Source organism: Gopherus flavomarginatus, chromosome 6 (genome assembly GCF_025201925.1).
Source record: "Gopherus flavomarginatus isolate rGopFla2 chromosome 6, rGopFla2.mat.asm, whole genome shotgun sequence".
NCBI lineage: Eukaryota > Metazoa > Chordata > Testudines > Testudinidae > Gopherus > Gopherus flavomarginatus.
In genome coordinates this window covers 108921740-108939499 of record NC_066622.1, presented here as the reverse complement: position 1 = coordinate 108939499, position 17760 = coordinate 108921740, and the positions used below count along the sequence as shown (strand labels likewise).

Below are 17760 nucleotides of genomic sequence, written 5' to 3'. Positions count from 1 at the left end.
TTTCCCCTCAGTCTTGATTCCCATGGGACCTTACCTATCAGCTCTCTGAGCTTACCAGAATCCACCTTCCTGAAATCCCTTGTCTCTATTTTGCTGTACTCCCTTCTACCCTTCCTTAGAATTGCAAACTCTATGATTTCATGATCACTTTCATCCAAGCTTCCTTCTACTTTCAAATTCTCAACGAGTTCCTCCCTATTTGTTAAAATCAAGTCTAGAACAACTTCCCCCCAGTAGCTTTCTCAACCTTCTGAAATAAAAAGTCTGCAGTGCAGTCCAGGAACTTATTGGATAGTCTGTGCCCCGCGGTGTTATTTTCCCAACATATATCTGGATAGTTGAAGTCCCTTATCTTGGGCTTTGGATGACTTTGTTAGTGTTTTTTAAAAGAAGCCTCTTCCACCTGGTTAGGCGGCCTGTAGTAGACTCCTAGCACGACATCACCATTGTTTTTTACCCCTTTTATCCCAACCCAGAAACTCTCAACACTTCTGTCTCCTATGTCTATCTCCACCTCAGTCCAAGTGTGTAAGTTTTTAATATATAAGGCAACACCACCTCCCTTTTGCCCATGTCTATCCTTCCTGAGCAAACTATACCCATCCACACCAACATTCCAGTCATGTGTATTATCCCACCAAGTTTCATTCCAACCACACGAATATTGCAAAAACAAAGCGCATCACCTAAATAACAGTATTAATGCTACAAACCATTATTTCATAAGATGAATACTAGTTCTACTTTCAAACGCAAAACATTTCGTCCATTAACAATCTAGGAAAATTATCAACTAAAAATCTACATCATACACACTAACGCCCTACTTCAGTATATTTCAGATAATTAGTAAGGATCCAATTTCTAACCCTCTATGCGGTCAGAGTCAAAGGTTGCACATCTTATGTGGAAGTGGAAACATATTTTGTGGATTGTGAATGCAGGATTGTTGAAGAGGGGAAGGCACAACTGTGGTTGTAGGTTATAAAGATTGGCCAAGGACTTAAGCGATTTCCTGGCTCTAACGATTGTGTTGGCAGTATGAGCACTTTTTTTAGTCCATCCCCAGACCCCAGGAGATACGTAATCTACATCAAACTACATTTGACTTCTTAAAATGTCAACATGATTTCTGTTTAGGTTTAATTTAATTTTGGAACTCCTATGGTGAGATGAAGCCTCTATTTCAGGGTTTCTCAAACTGGGGTTGCCGCTTTTGTAGGGAAAGCCCCTGGCGGGCCGGGCCGGTGTGTTTTACCTATCCCATCTGCAAGTCTGGCATATCGTGGCTCCCACTGGCCGCAGATCGCTTCCAGCAGCTCCCATTGGCCCGGAGCAGCGATCCGTGGCCAGCGGGAGCCACGATCGGCCGGACCTGGGGACTGGGCAGGTAAACACACCAGCCCAGCCTGCCAGGGGCTTTCCCTACACAAGTGGCGACCCCTGTTTGAGAAACCCTGCTCTATTTTGTTTTCAGTGTCCCTTTCAAAGAATTGCAGCATTTCTGGGAGGATCATCCTTAAATGACTAGTTGATATACGCATTTCTGAAATTGTCTCCCTCAATGTGTTTGTATAAAATTCTACTCCTGTTGACTTGATGATCATGCAAATTTTTTGCTGATGTGCAGGATATGATTGACTGACTAGTAATCACAAGTACAAAATATACCATTTGTGGTGTTAATGTAAAGCAGGTACTGAACTGGTTAAAATATTTCCTTAATAACAAATACAGCTGTAATGGAACAGCTAGATGTTGGTATTGTTCCATATATTGTCCTTCTAGTGGTCCCAGTTTTGGGTCGAATGAGCGATCAGACGGACAGTGTACGTTTCATGGCTACTCAGTGCTTTGCAACTCTAATTAGACTAATGCCCCTTGAGGTAAGTTGGAGTTATGTTTGAATACGCTTGTGTTTTGTCCTCTTATTCTTCACTAGCCTCAAGGAACCAACTCTGCCCTCAGATAGGTTCAGTTCAGATAGAAGTCACTAGGAGGGACACCTGTGTAATAAGGGCAAAAATGAGATACTAGTAATGAAAATAAACAAAACTCTGGTGAGTGGTGTGTACATTGTCCTTTATCCCTGGCTGACTCAGTGGTGGCTCCAGGCACAAGTGCTCCAAGCGCATGCCTGGGGCAGCAAGCCATGGAGGGGCGCCCTGCCAGTCCCTGCAAGGGCAGCAGTCAGGCAGCCTTCGGCGGTACACCTGCAGGAGGTCCGCCGGTCCTGTGGATTCGGCAGCAATTCGGCGGCGGGTACGCTGAAGCCGCAGGACTGGCAGACCTACCACAGGCAAGCCGCCGAATCCGTGGGACCGGGGATCTCCCTCAGGCGTGCCGCCGAAGGCTGTCTGACTGCCATGCTTGGGGTGGCAAAAAAGCTAGAGCTGCCCCTGGGCTGAGCTCTCTGAAAATCTAAATGAAAATCAAGTACAATATTAAATATATTGCAGACACCTTAAGAAGTAACCAGTTTTTCTTCTTCAAGTGCATGCTCATGTCTATTCCATTCTAGGGGTATGTGCATGCCCATGTGCACAGTTGTCAGACTTTTGCCTTCGTGGTATCCATAGGATTGGCTGTGACGCCCTCTTGAGTTCCATGTTCATGTATATTGGGCGCTGCTGACCCTACATCCTCTCAGTTCCTTCTTACCCCCCGTTGTTTGGAGCACCTTGTCTTGCAAATTGCAAGAGCATTATCAGTTCTTTACCGCCTTTGTTTGTCTCAGGGTTCTCAAATTTCATTGCACTGCGACCCCCTTCTGACAACAGAAATTACTGCACAACCCCAAGAGGAGGGACTGAAGCCTAAGCCTCGCCGCCCAGAGCTGAAGCCCTTAGGCTTCGGCTTTGGCCCTGTGTGATGGGGCTCAGTCTTTGGCCTTGGGCCCCAGCAAGTCTAACCTCAGCCCTGGCAACCCCATTAAAATGGGGTCGCGACCCACAGTTTGAGAACCACTGGTTTATCTTTTTTGTATATAGTTTGTAGGTACTTAGCCGTTAAGTGTTAGGTTAGTTTAGTAATTAAAGTCCCGCCTGGGACTTCGCCCTGGAGTAGGGCATGCCCTGCTCTCCCTGCTTTGTCATACAATAGGCCGATGCCTATCGGTGACCCCCATGACAGCTGTTTTAACTGTTTTGGGGAATCCCATAGAAAGGACAAGTGTTGAATCTGTAAAAACTTTCAACCTAGAACCCAAAAGGAGCAGAGTATCCGCTTGAGGGCCCTCCTCATGTAGGCTGCACTTTGTCCTGCATCGAGCCCTTCCATTTGGACACCATGCTGAGCGCTTCAGTGCGAAGTGCTCCACTCGGCACTGGTCCCCCTTGCTGGTGCCTAAGAAGCGGCAAAAGAAGTGCCCTGCAGCACTGGAAGGGAAAGGGGCTTTGGGCAAATGACCGATGTCAGGCCATGTGCCCTTCCCAGGGCTTCATGGTGTATAGCAGAGGTCAGACCCCACCCCTAACCTGGCCAGAGATCTGACTCCAGGGAGCCGCAGGGGACCTCGGTCTCTCCCAGAACCCTCATTGCCTGAAGCAGCCCTGGAGGCTAAAGAAAAAGTAAGCCAACTGGAACCACAGATGCCACACCAGGTGGCAGACTTGTCTAACACCCCGACATCTAAGGGCAAGCTGATCATGGTACTGCCTCATAAGGCAGTGGAATATCCTCTGTCACCGGACTGCAGGCTCAGATCTCCATCTCCGTGGCCTTGGACCCTGGTACCATATCCTAGCTCTCTGACCAGAAGGCCCAGGTCCTCAACATGCTCTTCCTCTACAAGACATGAGACACAGGAGTTGCAGCACCAGTCCCCATACCATCAGTACCGGTGAGCTTTCTGTCAAAGATCGCCGCAGCCCAGGTCACCATCTCCCAGATCTCCCAGACTTTGATCCCAGCCAGGCTGGGGCCACTCCTTGTCATGGCACCAGTCCCCTTTCCCCGGTATTGTTCGTCGGGCAGATGCCGTTCCTCGCCCTTGCCTCGCTGGTTGCCAGTCAGAATCAGTTGGCAGACTCAGGCCTTGATGGCTCCGCCCTGGTCACCAGAAGAGGATTGGTTCGAGTCAAACTGGGAGCAGCCCCTCACCAAGGAGGGATGATTCGCCACCGATGAGTGAGGCTGGCATGGACTTGTGGCGACATCGTGGCAGCAGGGACACTGGCCCACTCAATGGCTGTACTGGAACCTGTGGGGACATGCTAGTACTGCTGGTCCTGTTTTCCCACCAGTCCTCCTGGGCCACCTCGGACAAACCGGCACCGCCATTGGAACATGGTACCGAATCCAATGCAGAGAAAGCACACTGAACCCCAGCACCGAAGGAGCTGTCCCGAGAGAGGGAGGGGGAACCTGCTCCTCCATAGGCGGTGCAGTCTTCGTCACTGGACAAAGTGGGGGCGAGTCCCTCCCAAATGGCCAGTCTCCTTGACAACTTCAAGGAGCACCAGACCCTCCTTAAAAGGGTGGCTGCTAATTTGAACCTACAAATTGAAGAGGTTTCAGGAGTCAGGTGACCTCTTTAAAATTATATCCTCCACCACTGCAGCCTGGGCTGCATTGCACATCCACCCAGGAGTCCTTAAAATTGCAAAATGGCTGTGGCAAACGCCCTCTTCCATTCCACTGCCTTAGAAACTGGCAGAAGTATTACATCTCTGCAGAAGGGTTTGAATATCTGTATACATATTCTCCAGCAGTGTCACTAGTTGTGTCGGCTGTTAATGAAAGGCACAGGCAGGGCCAAATCAGTGGCATGCCAAAAACAGATGCCAAAAGACTGGACTTATTTGGCAGAAAGATTTATTCAACAGCAAGCCTGCAATTTTGGGTGTCTAACCACTGGGCTGATACAATTTTAACTTGTGACATTCCCTTAAATTCAAAGAGGCCGTCCCACAAGATCGAGCCCGGGAGTTCACTGCTTCGGTGGACAAGAGCACAGCGCTGGTAAGGGGGTCCCTCCAAATGGCCTGGAATGCTACTGACTCAGTGGCCAGGGTGGTCGCCTCCGTGGTGACCATGAGATGCAGTTCCTGATGGCAGTTTGCCAGGTTATCCCAGGAGATGCAGGCCACTATTCAGGGCCTCCCATTTGAGGGAGCGGGGGCTCTTCTCCAAGCTCACGGACTCAGGCTCCAGAGCCTTAAAGATTTCCAGGCTACCCTCTGCTCCTTGGGCCTTCACACTCCTTGGCAGGCCAGGAAGCCGTTCCACCCTCTGCCTCCACCACCCCTGCGGTTTAGGCCTTGAGGATGTCCCCAATCGGGTTCCTGCAGGAGGAAGGACAGAGACAAAGGGTCTAAGAAGCGACAGCCATCATCTTCTCACTAGTCTGCTCAGTCTGACCATCCTAGGAACCAAGGAGGCCAGAAACAGTCATTTGGAGGGTGTGCCTGTGGATCCACCCTCCCTCTCTTTCCTTGACCGCCTCTGCCCCTATTGACTGGCTTGGTCTCGGCTAACTTCGGACCATTGGGTACTGGAGGTAATATCCTCAGGTTACACCCTGCAGTTCAAGAAAGCGAGGCAGAGCCAGTTCATCTGCCCTTTGCCAGGAAGTCCTCAGGCTCTGTCTGCAGCACGACCTCCATCTCATAGCCACTCACCTCCCCGGGGCCAGGAATGCTTTGGTAGATGGCCTTAGCAGGACCTTCTCATCTCACCGCAAGTGGTCCCTCCATCCAGAAGTGTTCCGCTTCCACTTCCACAAGTGGGGAACTCCCCAGGTGGACCTGTTTGCGTCCAAACAGAACAGGAAATGCCATGGTTTTTCTGCTCAATTTGGGGGATCGACAGAGGCTCCCTGTCAGATGCTTTTCTGCTCCTGTGGTCGGGGGGCTCTGTTTTACGCCTTCACCCCAGTACTGTTAATTCAGAGTTCTCGTGAAGATCAAGCCGGGCAAGGCAAGGTAATCCTCCATAGTGCCAACTTGGCCACGCCAGCACTGGTTCAGCACATTCCTGAACCTCTTGCTGGCCATTCCATTGCAGCTACTACTCAGGCCGGACCTGCTATCCCAGAGCCATGGCAATTTCCTGCATGGTTAAATGTACAGGAGCAGCAGTGCTCAGCTGATGTCCAACAGGTCAGTGGAAAGCCCTCCACCAGAGCAACCTATCTGGCCAAATCGAAGTGGTTCACCTGCTGGATCTCAGACAAAGGTGTTCGGCCTGAGTGAGGCTCACTGCAGTTAATCCTGGACTACCTTCTGCATCTCAGTCTCCAAGGTCTGTCCCTTTCGTCTGTCTAGGACTACTTGGTAGCTACCTTGGCCTTCCGTCCACCGCTCGAGGGAAGGTCTGTTTTCGCCCAGGACATGACTGCCAGGTTCCTCAAGGGCCTTGAGCGCCTCTACCCATACGTCAGGGACCCCATTCCTCCATGGGACCTGACTCTGATGCTGTAACAGCTCACAAGATCCCATTTCGGACCTCTGGCTTCTTGCTCTCTTCTTCTTCTCCTTTCCTAATTACAGTAATATCTGCCATTCAGGTCTCTGAGATTAGGATGCTCCCCCTCAGAACTGCTCTAAACAGTCTTTTACAAAGACCAGGTCCAGCTGAGGCCACACCCCACTTTCCTGCCCAAGGTGGTTTCTGTTTCATATGGGCCAGGACGCTTGCTTTTTTCCAAAGCCACATAAGTCAGAGGAGGAGCATAGGCTGCATTCTCTAGACATCAGGAGGGCATTGTCCTACATTGGAAGCACCAAGCCATTTTGTACGTTGATGCAATTCGTCTCAGTGGCCAACTGGATGAAAGGTTGCCCAATGTCTGCTCAAAGAATTTCTTGGTGGATCACCGCCTGCATTCACTGCTTCTACAATCAGGCAAAAGTGCCACCCCCAGCAATTGTAACTGCCCACTCGACTAGGGTGTAGACCTCTTCGGCAGCTTTTCTGGCCCAAGTGCCTATCCAGGACATCTATAAGTTGGCCACCTGATAGTCCCTCCATACATCCACATCCCACTGTGCACTTACCCAGCAGGCCTGGGATGATGCTGGCTTTGGTAGGGCAGTACTACAAGTTGCTAAACTGTGAACTCCGAGCCCACCTCTGAGGATACTGCTTGTGAGTCACCTAGAATAGAATCAACATGAGCAGACACTCGAAGAAAAAACTGTTTCCTACCTTTCGTAGCTACTGTTCTTTGAGATGTGTTGCTCATGTCCATTCCATTTCCCGCCTTCCTACCCTCTGTTGGAGTTACCAGCAAGAAGGAACTGAGAGCGTGTAGAGTCGGCGGCGCCTAATATACTGACCCATGAGTGCAGCACTCAAGGGGGCGCTGTAGCCGACACCACAGATACTGCAAAGGCAAAAGTTTCTGACAGCTGTGCACATGAGTGTGCACACACCTAGAATGGAATGGACATGAGCAACCCATCTCAAAGGACAAGTTACAAAAGGTAGGTAACCATTTTATCTGATCTTGATTTTAATTATCATTAAAACCATTAAATCTCATGTACTTTTTAGTTCTGTATATTTTAAGATATTTTAAGGTTTTCCCCAGTGTTGCAGTCTAGAAAATGCTATGTTTGTGTGAAACTTATTTTTTTCACCAGTAGATGGTAATAAAACACAGTTTCAAAGTTCACTTACATTGGATTTTCACTAGTGATTGATGTATGAATCACTGAATTGCAGCCTTTTGAGAATTGTCAACAAGATTTTGTATAACTTAATATCTTAACTTTTTCTGATTTGGAAAGACTTTCCCTCTGAATTAGATGAATTACTTTGTAATATTAATGCAACACATGAGCACCATAGAGAATTTGTCTCCTGATGTGGAAGACTGCCCAAAAGCGCATCCCTAGAGAATGTTGGATACCAAATGTGTGTGAGCTTTCAGAACAAATAAGCCAACAATATAAGAGGGATTCAGAACTGTTTGTTTGACTTAGATACCTTTGGTGAAGAAACCGTTAGGCTTGGGGGAAAAGCTTATGAAAGAGGTTGGAAAGGAGTGGTGTGATCGGCTCCCTCCAGCGATCACAACAACAAATGTGGTTTCCCCTGCCCTGAGAAAACTCTCACTTGACTTCTCTTTAACTACTGCCCCTTTCTTCACCTCCTAAACTCCGTGAGCAGGAGGTAGTCTGGTCCTGCCCTTTTAAAATTCGTTAACCTTTCGCGACTTGGCTTTTAGGCTTTCTGTTCCACAAAGGCTGTCTTCACTAAAATTTTGCAGTGACCTTCTCTTGGCAGAGTCCTTCCCCCCCGGCCGCTGTTCCTATCTGTTGTCTTTGACATACATCAGGGGTTCTCAGACTCTTTTGTACTGGTGACCCCTTTCACATAGCAAGCCTCTGAGTGTGACATTCCCCCATAAAAACACTTTTTTATATATTTAACACCATTATAAAAGCTGGAGGCAAAGCGAGGTGACCCCCCCCGTAATAACTTCACGACCCCCTGAGAGGTCCCGACCCCCAGTTTGAGAACCCCTGCACTACACTGTCCATCACTCTTTTACTCCACAACTCCTCTTCCTTGTTCTTCTGGAGTACTGTATTTATATTTATTTATTTTTTATTTATTTGGGTGGTTCTGTATCCCTAGCCATTCATTTGCATTTCCTTTAGGGTTCAGCCACCCTACGATGTTCCCCAGGGCCCTATACTTGGTACTCTCCTCCTTCTCTTCCTCTGAACCATTTGTCTGTGAACTTCTAAGAAGAATTCACTGTTAATGCTTATGTATAAATTACCTTTTTTTTTAATTTTTTCTTTTCATTTTAAAATGTGCCTACCTGGAGCTTTGAAAGGAGGTACAGAAATTGAGTAGTCACAAATCGGTACAAATGAGCAAAATTCATTCTGATCTCACCTTGAAGTAGGACTGTCGCATGAGTGGAATAATCCACTCTGACTTAGAAAAAGTATGGGGGGAACTCTTCATTGGATGAAATTTAATGAATATACTGTACAAGGATGTAAGGTTAGACAATGGTATCAATTGCATGTATTCATATTAAATATTCAGTGTAAAGGTTATAAATAAGTGAAACCAAATTCTTCATTAATAAATTAAATGTCTCGATAATTCATGAGGAATTATATCTGAGCCTTTGGACAATTATCAGTTTCAATTAGAAAAATCTTTTGAAGAAACTATCTGAACTGCTTTAATTCTACAAATGTGTCCTGTCGAATTTAACTAAATGTAAACATTAAACATTTTAGAATGAGATTTGCCAATATCCAAAAAATTAAAGGAAGATCTTGTAATAAGAAACTAAAGCTGCAACATTTTCATTCTAAAAAATAGAGAAACTTGAGCACCCTCACTAGCTGTTTTAATAACTAGATAAATAGTTTGGGCCTACGTTGTTTAGTTATTTTTGCTCAAGTTTGTTTTGAAACCCTTGGTATTAGCACAGCACTGCTGTGCTCAGCGGTGGAACTAAAATTAAAAGCTAGACCTTCTATAAGGCACTTTAAGTTTTTATATTAAAACTTTATTAAAGACAAGATTTTTTTGAATGGTATACGCATTCAGACTAGAATTGAAAGTTTTTAATACTTCTTTTTATTTTTAATTTGTTTAAAATATAAAACCCAGGAAACTGAGATGGCTTTGTCTGATATCTGTGTTAATGACTGGATGGCAAGCCATCATTTATGTAGAAAAAGAGAATACATAAACTGTGGGAGTGGAGGAAGAAGACTAAGGACACTGTGCTCACATAGGTTCTTGAACCCAGCAACTCCTATCTCAGCACTTAATTCCTTCTTGATTTCCTTTTTTCAAATAAATATTAACTAAAATTAATTAAAATATTCTAAGAGTTTGAATTAATTTATTATAACGTCTGTGAACACTTACTGGTGCAGCATGGTAGCATGAAATAATTGAACAAACAGGAAAAACTGGATTCTAGCAGGAACTAAAAAAAACAAACCACTCCTTACTTGTAATGGTGGAGCAGACCAAACAGAAGCCCTCTTGGGTTTTGGCAGGATTTAATCTATCTAGGAGGAGACCATCACAGAAGCTGAAGAAATAGGGCTCTGGCACCTCTGTGGACCTTACCTTGTCAATTTGAGATCTAGCTGTGGGGGAGGGGGAAGCCTGGGCAAGCGTGCCTATCTAACAGAACAGTTTTGACTGTCTCTTCAATCTAGTACCCCTCTGCAGGGCTATACATTGTAACAGCCAATCTGCTCATGCTGGTGATACCTAATTCCCTATATTTCCTCCCAATAAATACATTGGCAAGAAAAGTGATTCTTGGCCAGGAGTGTATGTACCCCCATGGGTACGCAGTGGTCTTCCAGGGGGGACAGCAACACATCTAGATATTTGTCTATTTTTACAATAGGCTACATAAAAAGCACTAGTGAAGTCAGTACAAACTAAAATTTCAGATGACTTGTTTATACTTCTCTCTATATATTATACACTGAAATGTAAGAACAAGATTTATATTTCAGTTGATTTATTTTATAATTATATGGTAAACATGAGAAAGGAAGCAATTTTTCAGTAATAGTGGCTGTGACACTCTTGTATTTTTATGTCTGATTTTGTAAGCAAGCAGTTTTTATGGGAAGTGAAACTTGAGGTACACAAGACTCCAGAAAGAGGTACAATAGTCTGGAAAGGTTGAGAACCACTGGACAAGATGACTCCGAAATCTCTCTTAGAAGATGCACCTTAATGTGCCTTCCACACAAGGGCAAGGTTGTTCTTCATACTCTAGTCATTTCTTTCATATGTTACAGGAGATTTCTCTTCCTTTGTTTGGGCCTCAGCTGAAAGAAAAGTTGCTACATGTATCAGAAGTGGGGGGAAAAAAGCTGTTAAGATTTAACTTAGAACTGATAAATTCAGGGTTACATCTTTTTTTCTTTTTCCTTCCATTCTAAACATCTGTTCTTAAAAGGATCTAAATCCTACATAACTACGTGGATCAGTTACTGCCTCATTGAAGCATATGCAGCTGCAGACAGACTGATTGATTACAGAAGGGATCAGGGCCCAGTAGATTTAGAAGGATTGGGTAGAAAGGTCAGTAGCTGCCACAGAAGAAATAAGCAAAGGTGCTACTTAGGCATTTACAAAATGTGCTGATAGATTACTTACAAGATGGACCTTTAATCTTCAGCAGCAGTATCCTTTTATCAGGACAGCAGTCTAGGCATTAGTACCAGTGAGTGGAAAGGAAAAATTAGTATCCCAAATGTTTGTTTGGAGTAGATGTCAGGATTGCTACCTATTTTTTTCTTTCTTCAACTTTTCTTTTCCTCCCGATGCATCCAATCAGAGTTAAATTCTTGGATTTCTGTGATGGCATATTCTCAGCTCTAGTTGAATAAGGCTTTGAGCTGAGTAAGCATTTGAATTGATCTATTAATAGCACTTCAGTGTTTTAATATAGCTTTGGAAGTACTCCTTTTGTGTGAGGGACGAAGGGGCATATCAAAGTCTTGGGCAAGTGCAAACTGCCTCCAGTGTTTTCTGGATATAAGGGCAACCCAAATATCTCCAATTAGGAGGTGAGGTCATAGAAAGGAAAATTGGGTAACAGACTTTTCATTTTGTATTATACGGTTAAAAATAAAGTAGGATATCTGTCTACTCTTCTCCTCTCCTTCCCCCCCGCCCCTTCCAGTCAGTAAAAGAGCTGTGAACAAACATGGGATTTCTGATATATATTGGCTCCCAATCAACCAGAACAGTGAAATGTATATTTTTTAAGTGGTTGTGAGATTGTATTTGGAAGTTAATTCAGTGTGCACAGTTCTTGTATTTCTCTGATCACTTAATTTCAAATATTCATTCCAACGAGCCATGAAAATATAAGGCTAGGAAACTATGCTTGGAAGAGAGAATACAGAGTAAACAATTCAGTTTATCATTACTGTATTGTACATCTTCATGATAAATAGTTTTGCTATAAGTTGACACAGGACTTCCATTTCTTTTTGTTTTTAGTATAAAATAGAAAGGGTGATTGAACAGGTAATGCATTTAAAAAATCAAAATGAAGTTGCATACTTTTCTAATTGGAGTACTAAAATCTGAAAACTGGGTTGCATGTGCCTTTCCTTTATTAGATAACGCTACCATGTGGCTTATACAAGACTTCAGAGCCTTTTTCACTTCAGCTAGCAGCCCCACCCCCACTAATCAGTCACTTCTGTACCTTGACAGAGGTCAGACACTTGAGTCAACCAATCAGCTAAGTAAAGATGTAGGCAGCTAGTCAAAGAGGAATCTCAAAGCACTTCATAGGTGACAGACATGGCACTGACCAGAGTAGACCCTTTGGGCCAGATTTTTAAACATATTTAAGGTGCTTGACTCTCCGGCCATCTACAGCCACTCGCCCTCTAGGCAGTAGGGAGGTCCACTGAGTTCACTCTGCCCCCAGGTTTGGTGCTATGGGGCTGCCTACCCAGCACTGAATCAATCCGGGAAGTGGTTACTGACGACTGTGGAAGGGATTATGCGTACACCCCTCCCCCCCCACCTGAGTCTGAACATTGAGTGGCTTTTACGTTCTGACTTCCAGGAGACCAAGGCAGAAGGGAATCTCTTGTCTTCCTCCCTTCTTCAGGCAGTCAGGCTTCATGAGTAGGCTTGGCATACTGCTCAGTAAGAGAGGGGTTCCATTCTGTCCATTGCAGCTACAGACATCACTGCCTTCTCCTTTTCCCTACACCAAAAACAATGGGGGAGTAGACAGGAAACTGCCAAGCTATGGTCTGGGACTGGCTTCATTCATATTCTTTGATTCTTCATTTCCCTATCTAGTACTAGTCCTGTTGCACTCATTGGTGAGTGACACTGAAGCTTGTACAGAGGCCCCAACCACCACTTTTTGTAGACCCACCATCCTCAGAAGCTCAGAAGAAGGGAATTGTTCTCTGGACTTGGACCCTTATCCTGAGGTGAAATTTAACCAATACTCAGAGCCTTCTGCTCAGTAGTGTGCCAGACAATTTCCTTCAGAAGACTGAGACATGTAGTGGAGGTAGTGACATCTACCCTAACCCTCTCTGAGGCAAAGAAACAAAGTGTGTGTGTGTCTCTCTCTCCCTCCCCCCATATAAGCACAGGCAGAGATTGATGTTTGCTTCCCGGTTCACTTAAATATTAGGGCATTAATCTCCAGAATCCAGGTGAAATCTGATGTAAAACCTGCCTTTCCTAAGGCTACGTGTAAATTTCATAGGCTGACAAAAAGTCCTTTTGATTCATTGTGGACTGCTCATATAGAGCCTGCAGTGTGCAAGCAATTGGTCCATCACAGCTGTCATGAAGCCAGGAGGCTTTCATACCTTCAACCTAAAACCTCCTCTCAACATATTTCTCTGATTCACCATAGATTCTCAGTGTTTTCAATTCTCTGCTTTTGCCTTTTGGCCTAAGAACTGCAACTGACAGTCTTATCAAAGGTCCTGATATTGGTTTGTCGTAGTACTCTCTCACATCCCTCCAACAATTGGAATCTTACCTTTCTACTTAGTTCTCATTTTAGGTTATAGTTTGGAATTTGAGTACTCCTTGGAAAGTTATCTACTAGATTTTGGGGATAGGTTGTAGCTTGGGAAGAAAAGGTGTCAGTTTTTTATCAGCTGACTGATGAAGCTACCTTATTAAGTAAAGGCAGAACAATCTAACTTCCACATAATTATGTTCCTCTTTTTTGTGTACAAAAGTTTAGTGGAGTTTTCCTTTGGTAAATGTTCAGGATATGTTCTGTTTTTGTCAATTCTCCAACTTTGGATGAGCTAGCCTACAGGGGATCAAGCAAGTGCCCTTTTTTCAAATGTGTGATAAGAGAAGCCTTTGGGAATATGCAATCTTAAAAAATACTTTGCAAAAATGCTATATGCTTATTAACTCTTCTGGTGAATGTGAGACTCTAGTTTGCATTTGCTCACTTTCTATATAAGGTTTTGTACAAGGTTACTGTATTTTTTTAATCATTATCATTTCAGGCTGGCATTCCAGATCCACCGAACATGTCTGAAGAATTAATCCTACTGAAAGCCAAAGAGCGCCATTTTCTGGAGCAACTATTGGATGGAAAAAAATTGGAAAACTATAAAATTCCGGTCCCAATCAAAGCAGAGCTCAGAAAATATCAGCAGGTAAAAACTTCCACCTTTACTTTACTTTACAAGAAAATCATGATGACTTATAGTGCATAATTATAACAAATTTTGTACACTAAAACTCTGACAGTAAACTGACAGACTTTCAGGGTTGATAATTTCCTTGAAAAAAATAGTTTAGGACAAGGCATTAGTAAATACTGTTTTAAACCCTTTTAATTGGAAACTGGGAAGAATATTACTATTAGAATAAATTAATGACAATTACTGAAAAATAGCAACTTGAGGATAGTTTTGCAATAATATGATCTAATTTTAATTAAAAACGATAAAACAAAAAAGAGCCTCAACTTAAGGCTGTATGCTATTGCCTTGGATACTTGAAACAAAAACTGAAACTTCTGAATCTGGGAATTCCCCTTCTTTGTTTAGCAATGAAAATGTTTAGCAAAGAGGGATTTCCGGATTCAGAAGCTGCTGTTTCTGTTTGAGGAAAATTACCAAACTAACTGTCCCGTCCAGTACTTTCTCTTGAACTGGCTGGCTATAGTGCAACTGAACTCGGTGAATACAGTGACTCAAGTAAAATATTTCAGCATGAGCAAAGGTGGAAAAACACTTGATCCAATTCATGGCTAATTTTGAAAAAGTTCATGAAGATGACAAGGAGTCTTGCATTTAGAAATTGCAAAGACAACGTGAGTTGGAAGGCAGATTGTCTGAGAAATATTTTGCAAAATACAATGGAAAGAACAAAAACACCAGAATGACTGGCTTTGGCTACAGAAATGCGAGTATTAGAATCCGACTCTGAGGATGAAGGTACTGACAGTACTACATTGCCATTGCTGAGTGTGTCAAAAGAAAGTTGGATCCAGATTGGCCAAATACAGCAAAGAAGTTTTTTAACAAAAACAACTCCAGAACTGAAGCAAAAGAAACTTGAAAATTGCAACTTTTTATGGCTGTGATATTCCCTTATCTGTTGAGCATCCAACTTTTCAAGCAATGATCAGCTGCGTAAGGCCAGACTACAAAGCAGTCATTTGAAAGCAGGTGAGCTGTTAGACATAGTTACTGCTGACTTCAGGGTAGAAGCATGCAACGGATTACAAGCAAAGCAGTCACATTAATACAGGATGGCTGGAGTAATGTTCACAATGACCCAGAGATAACTGTGTGCAGATAGGGGAAACTGAGGGTTATTTGTCAGTGGTTGATACTGGAAGTAACAAGACCTGGAACATACTGTGCTACACTAGCAAGAAAAGCCAAGGCATTAGCACCATAGCCATAAAGTTCATTTGCTAAGAGCTACCTGGCAGACAATGAGAAAAAGATGCAATATGTGAGAAGTGATTTGGAACAAGATGACGACACTTTGGTTACGTATGGATGTACGTCACATTGGCTAAATCTACTTGGACAAGTTCTTGCACAAAGTATGTTGATTAAACATTGTAGATTTACAGAAGTATTTTTATAATCACAATTATCCAGAAGCCTTGTTAAAAGAATGCCCAGGGCATGTAAACACCCAAATTCCTGGTGACACTCAAAGAAACAGTCAAATAATATGCCTGGAAACATAATTGGCTGCATTATTTCAAGATTGTGAGTGATCATGAGTAGGGCCCTGCCAAATTCATGGTCCATTTTGGTAAATTTCGAAGTCATACTTAAAAAATATTGAATTTTCATAGTTTCAGATATTTAAATCTTAAATTTCATGGTATTGTAACAAGGCATGAATATGTATTTAAAAACCTAAACACTCACAGCCCTTAAGTCAGCATTTCTCACACTGGAGGGTTCTGACCCAAAAAGGAGTTGCAGGGCTATTGTAGGCAGTATTCCCACCCTTGCTTCTGCACTGCCTTCAGAGCTGGACAGCTGGAGAGTGGTGGCTGCTGGCCGGGCGCACTGCTCTAAAGGCAGAGCCACCACCAGCAGTAGCGCAGAAGTAAAGGTGGCAATATTATACCGTGCCACCTTTACTTCTGCGCTGCTGCTGGCAGCAGTACAGCCTTTAGCGCTTGGCATCTGGCTAGCCGCTGCTGCTCTTCAGGGTGGCCCCCCTACAATAACCTTGCAACCCCCTGTTTGGATCTTGACAACCCTCCCACCCCCCATTTTGAGTAAAAGTACACAAAAGTACAGATTTCATGGTGGAGACCAGATTTCATGGTCCGGGACATGTTTTTTTCACAGTCACGAATTTTTTTTAGGGCCCTAATCATCAGGCAGAACTTGAAGATAAAATGATCAGTGTAACTAATAATCAAGGGATTTACCAAGAAGCAAAGAACTCAATAAGTCAGTCGAAACCAGTTGCTGTTGCATGCAGTGTATGATTTGATCTACTGATAAGTGAAAAGCAAAAGGACAAAAGGTACAATTAGTCCTTTGCACATGTTGGCCAACTAAAGAAACTGTCAGCTGAGCAAGAAGGAATTGCAAGGTAGTGGTTGTTCAGCAAATATCCTGACTTTCTCCCATATTTAATTACAATTAAAATAGAAGCAGCTCCATGTCTAAAGTCAGTTTTCATCCACTATCAAGGAAAAAGTTTCCCCTCTAACATTATGGGAAAAAAAATCTGAAGAATGCTGACATTCTGTTTGTCTTCATTGAACTTAAGATGCAGTTGCATCTGTGTTCAGCGAATTCAACAAGCATAAAATTAATCTTTTCAAACTGGGATACATCCATTCAAAACTGAGGAATAAGTCAGTGTATCCACTACGTAAAAGCTGTTCGGTTACAGAATGCCCAAATGGACCTGGACTGGATAGTCTGGACCTCTGCATGCTTCTGATTCAATTCTGGGAAAAATTGAAAAGAAACTTCTGTGTGAAATATTTTCTTTCAGAATGAACAGTTATAGTGTTTAGAGTAGTCTTCTTACTGCTGCACTTCCGTCCTTCAGAATTCTTCTAATTAAATATTTCAAATGAAGTTACTTGACCCAATACTGTAAGTTTTGAAATAATTACAATTACTATATACTGTAGGTTTATATACAATATATGGCTAACTGCCTGCCTGTCTCTGACTTCTGTCCTGGAAGTGGAGTTTGGTGTGGAAACAATGTGAGCATGAGGGGGAAGAAGCTGCTACCCTGAAGCTACTGTCCTCCTGACTGGCCCTGATGAGCAGCCCACTCATCCCAGAGACCTCTCAGCGGACTAGGAGGTTGACACCCTCTGTCATGCAGGGAACCTAACAATCTGTAGCATGCCTGCATAGTCACTCGGCTAGAGAGCAAGAGGCCTGTGCATCCAGGGCCTTGAGGGAGAATTTGGGGGGGACTGGAATGGATTCTGCCTCCAATTCCTGACCCAGAGATCTGCAGGAGGAACCAAATGCACCTGGCATGGAGGAACTCTTTTTCTTCTCCCTCAGAAAAAATATGACACGACCATGGAAGCATTTCCACACTGACAGTCATTCAGACAAAAAGGGATCTGTATCTTGCAAATACTAGCGAGTGAAATACGCATTTTCAAATGCTATGAGGATGGCCAAACACATCCTTGCATCTAAAATGTCCTGCAGACATTTAAAAAATCCTTCATGAGTGGTAATGAAGGTCAAGAAGAAGAGATGACACTGACAGTGGTTGCACTTGCAACAATCATCCTCGATCCAGAAGTCCTGCTTCTGA

The 17760-nt window shown here is 43.8% G+C and overlaps 1 protein-coding gene across 5 annotated transcripts in view; it reads left to right on the top strand.

Annotated features, from left to right (window-relative positions):
• The window catches only part of BTAF1 (B-TFIID TATA-box binding protein associated factor 1), a 103613-nt gene that overhangs the window by 61532 nt on the left and 24321 nt on the right, over nt 1-17760 (top strand). For 4 of the 5 annotated variants that reach the window (XM_050959279.1, XM_050959278.1, XM_050959281.1 and 1 more), the window contains exons 25-26: nt 1738-1886; nt 13977-14129. In XM_050959279.1, coding sequence (XP_050815236.1) covers nt 1738-1886; nt 13977-14129 — 302 coding nt within the window. The remainder of the gene's footprint in view (nt 1-1737; nt 1887-13976; nt 14130-17760) is intronic. The other variant, XM_050959280.1, reaches the window with a different exon arrangement.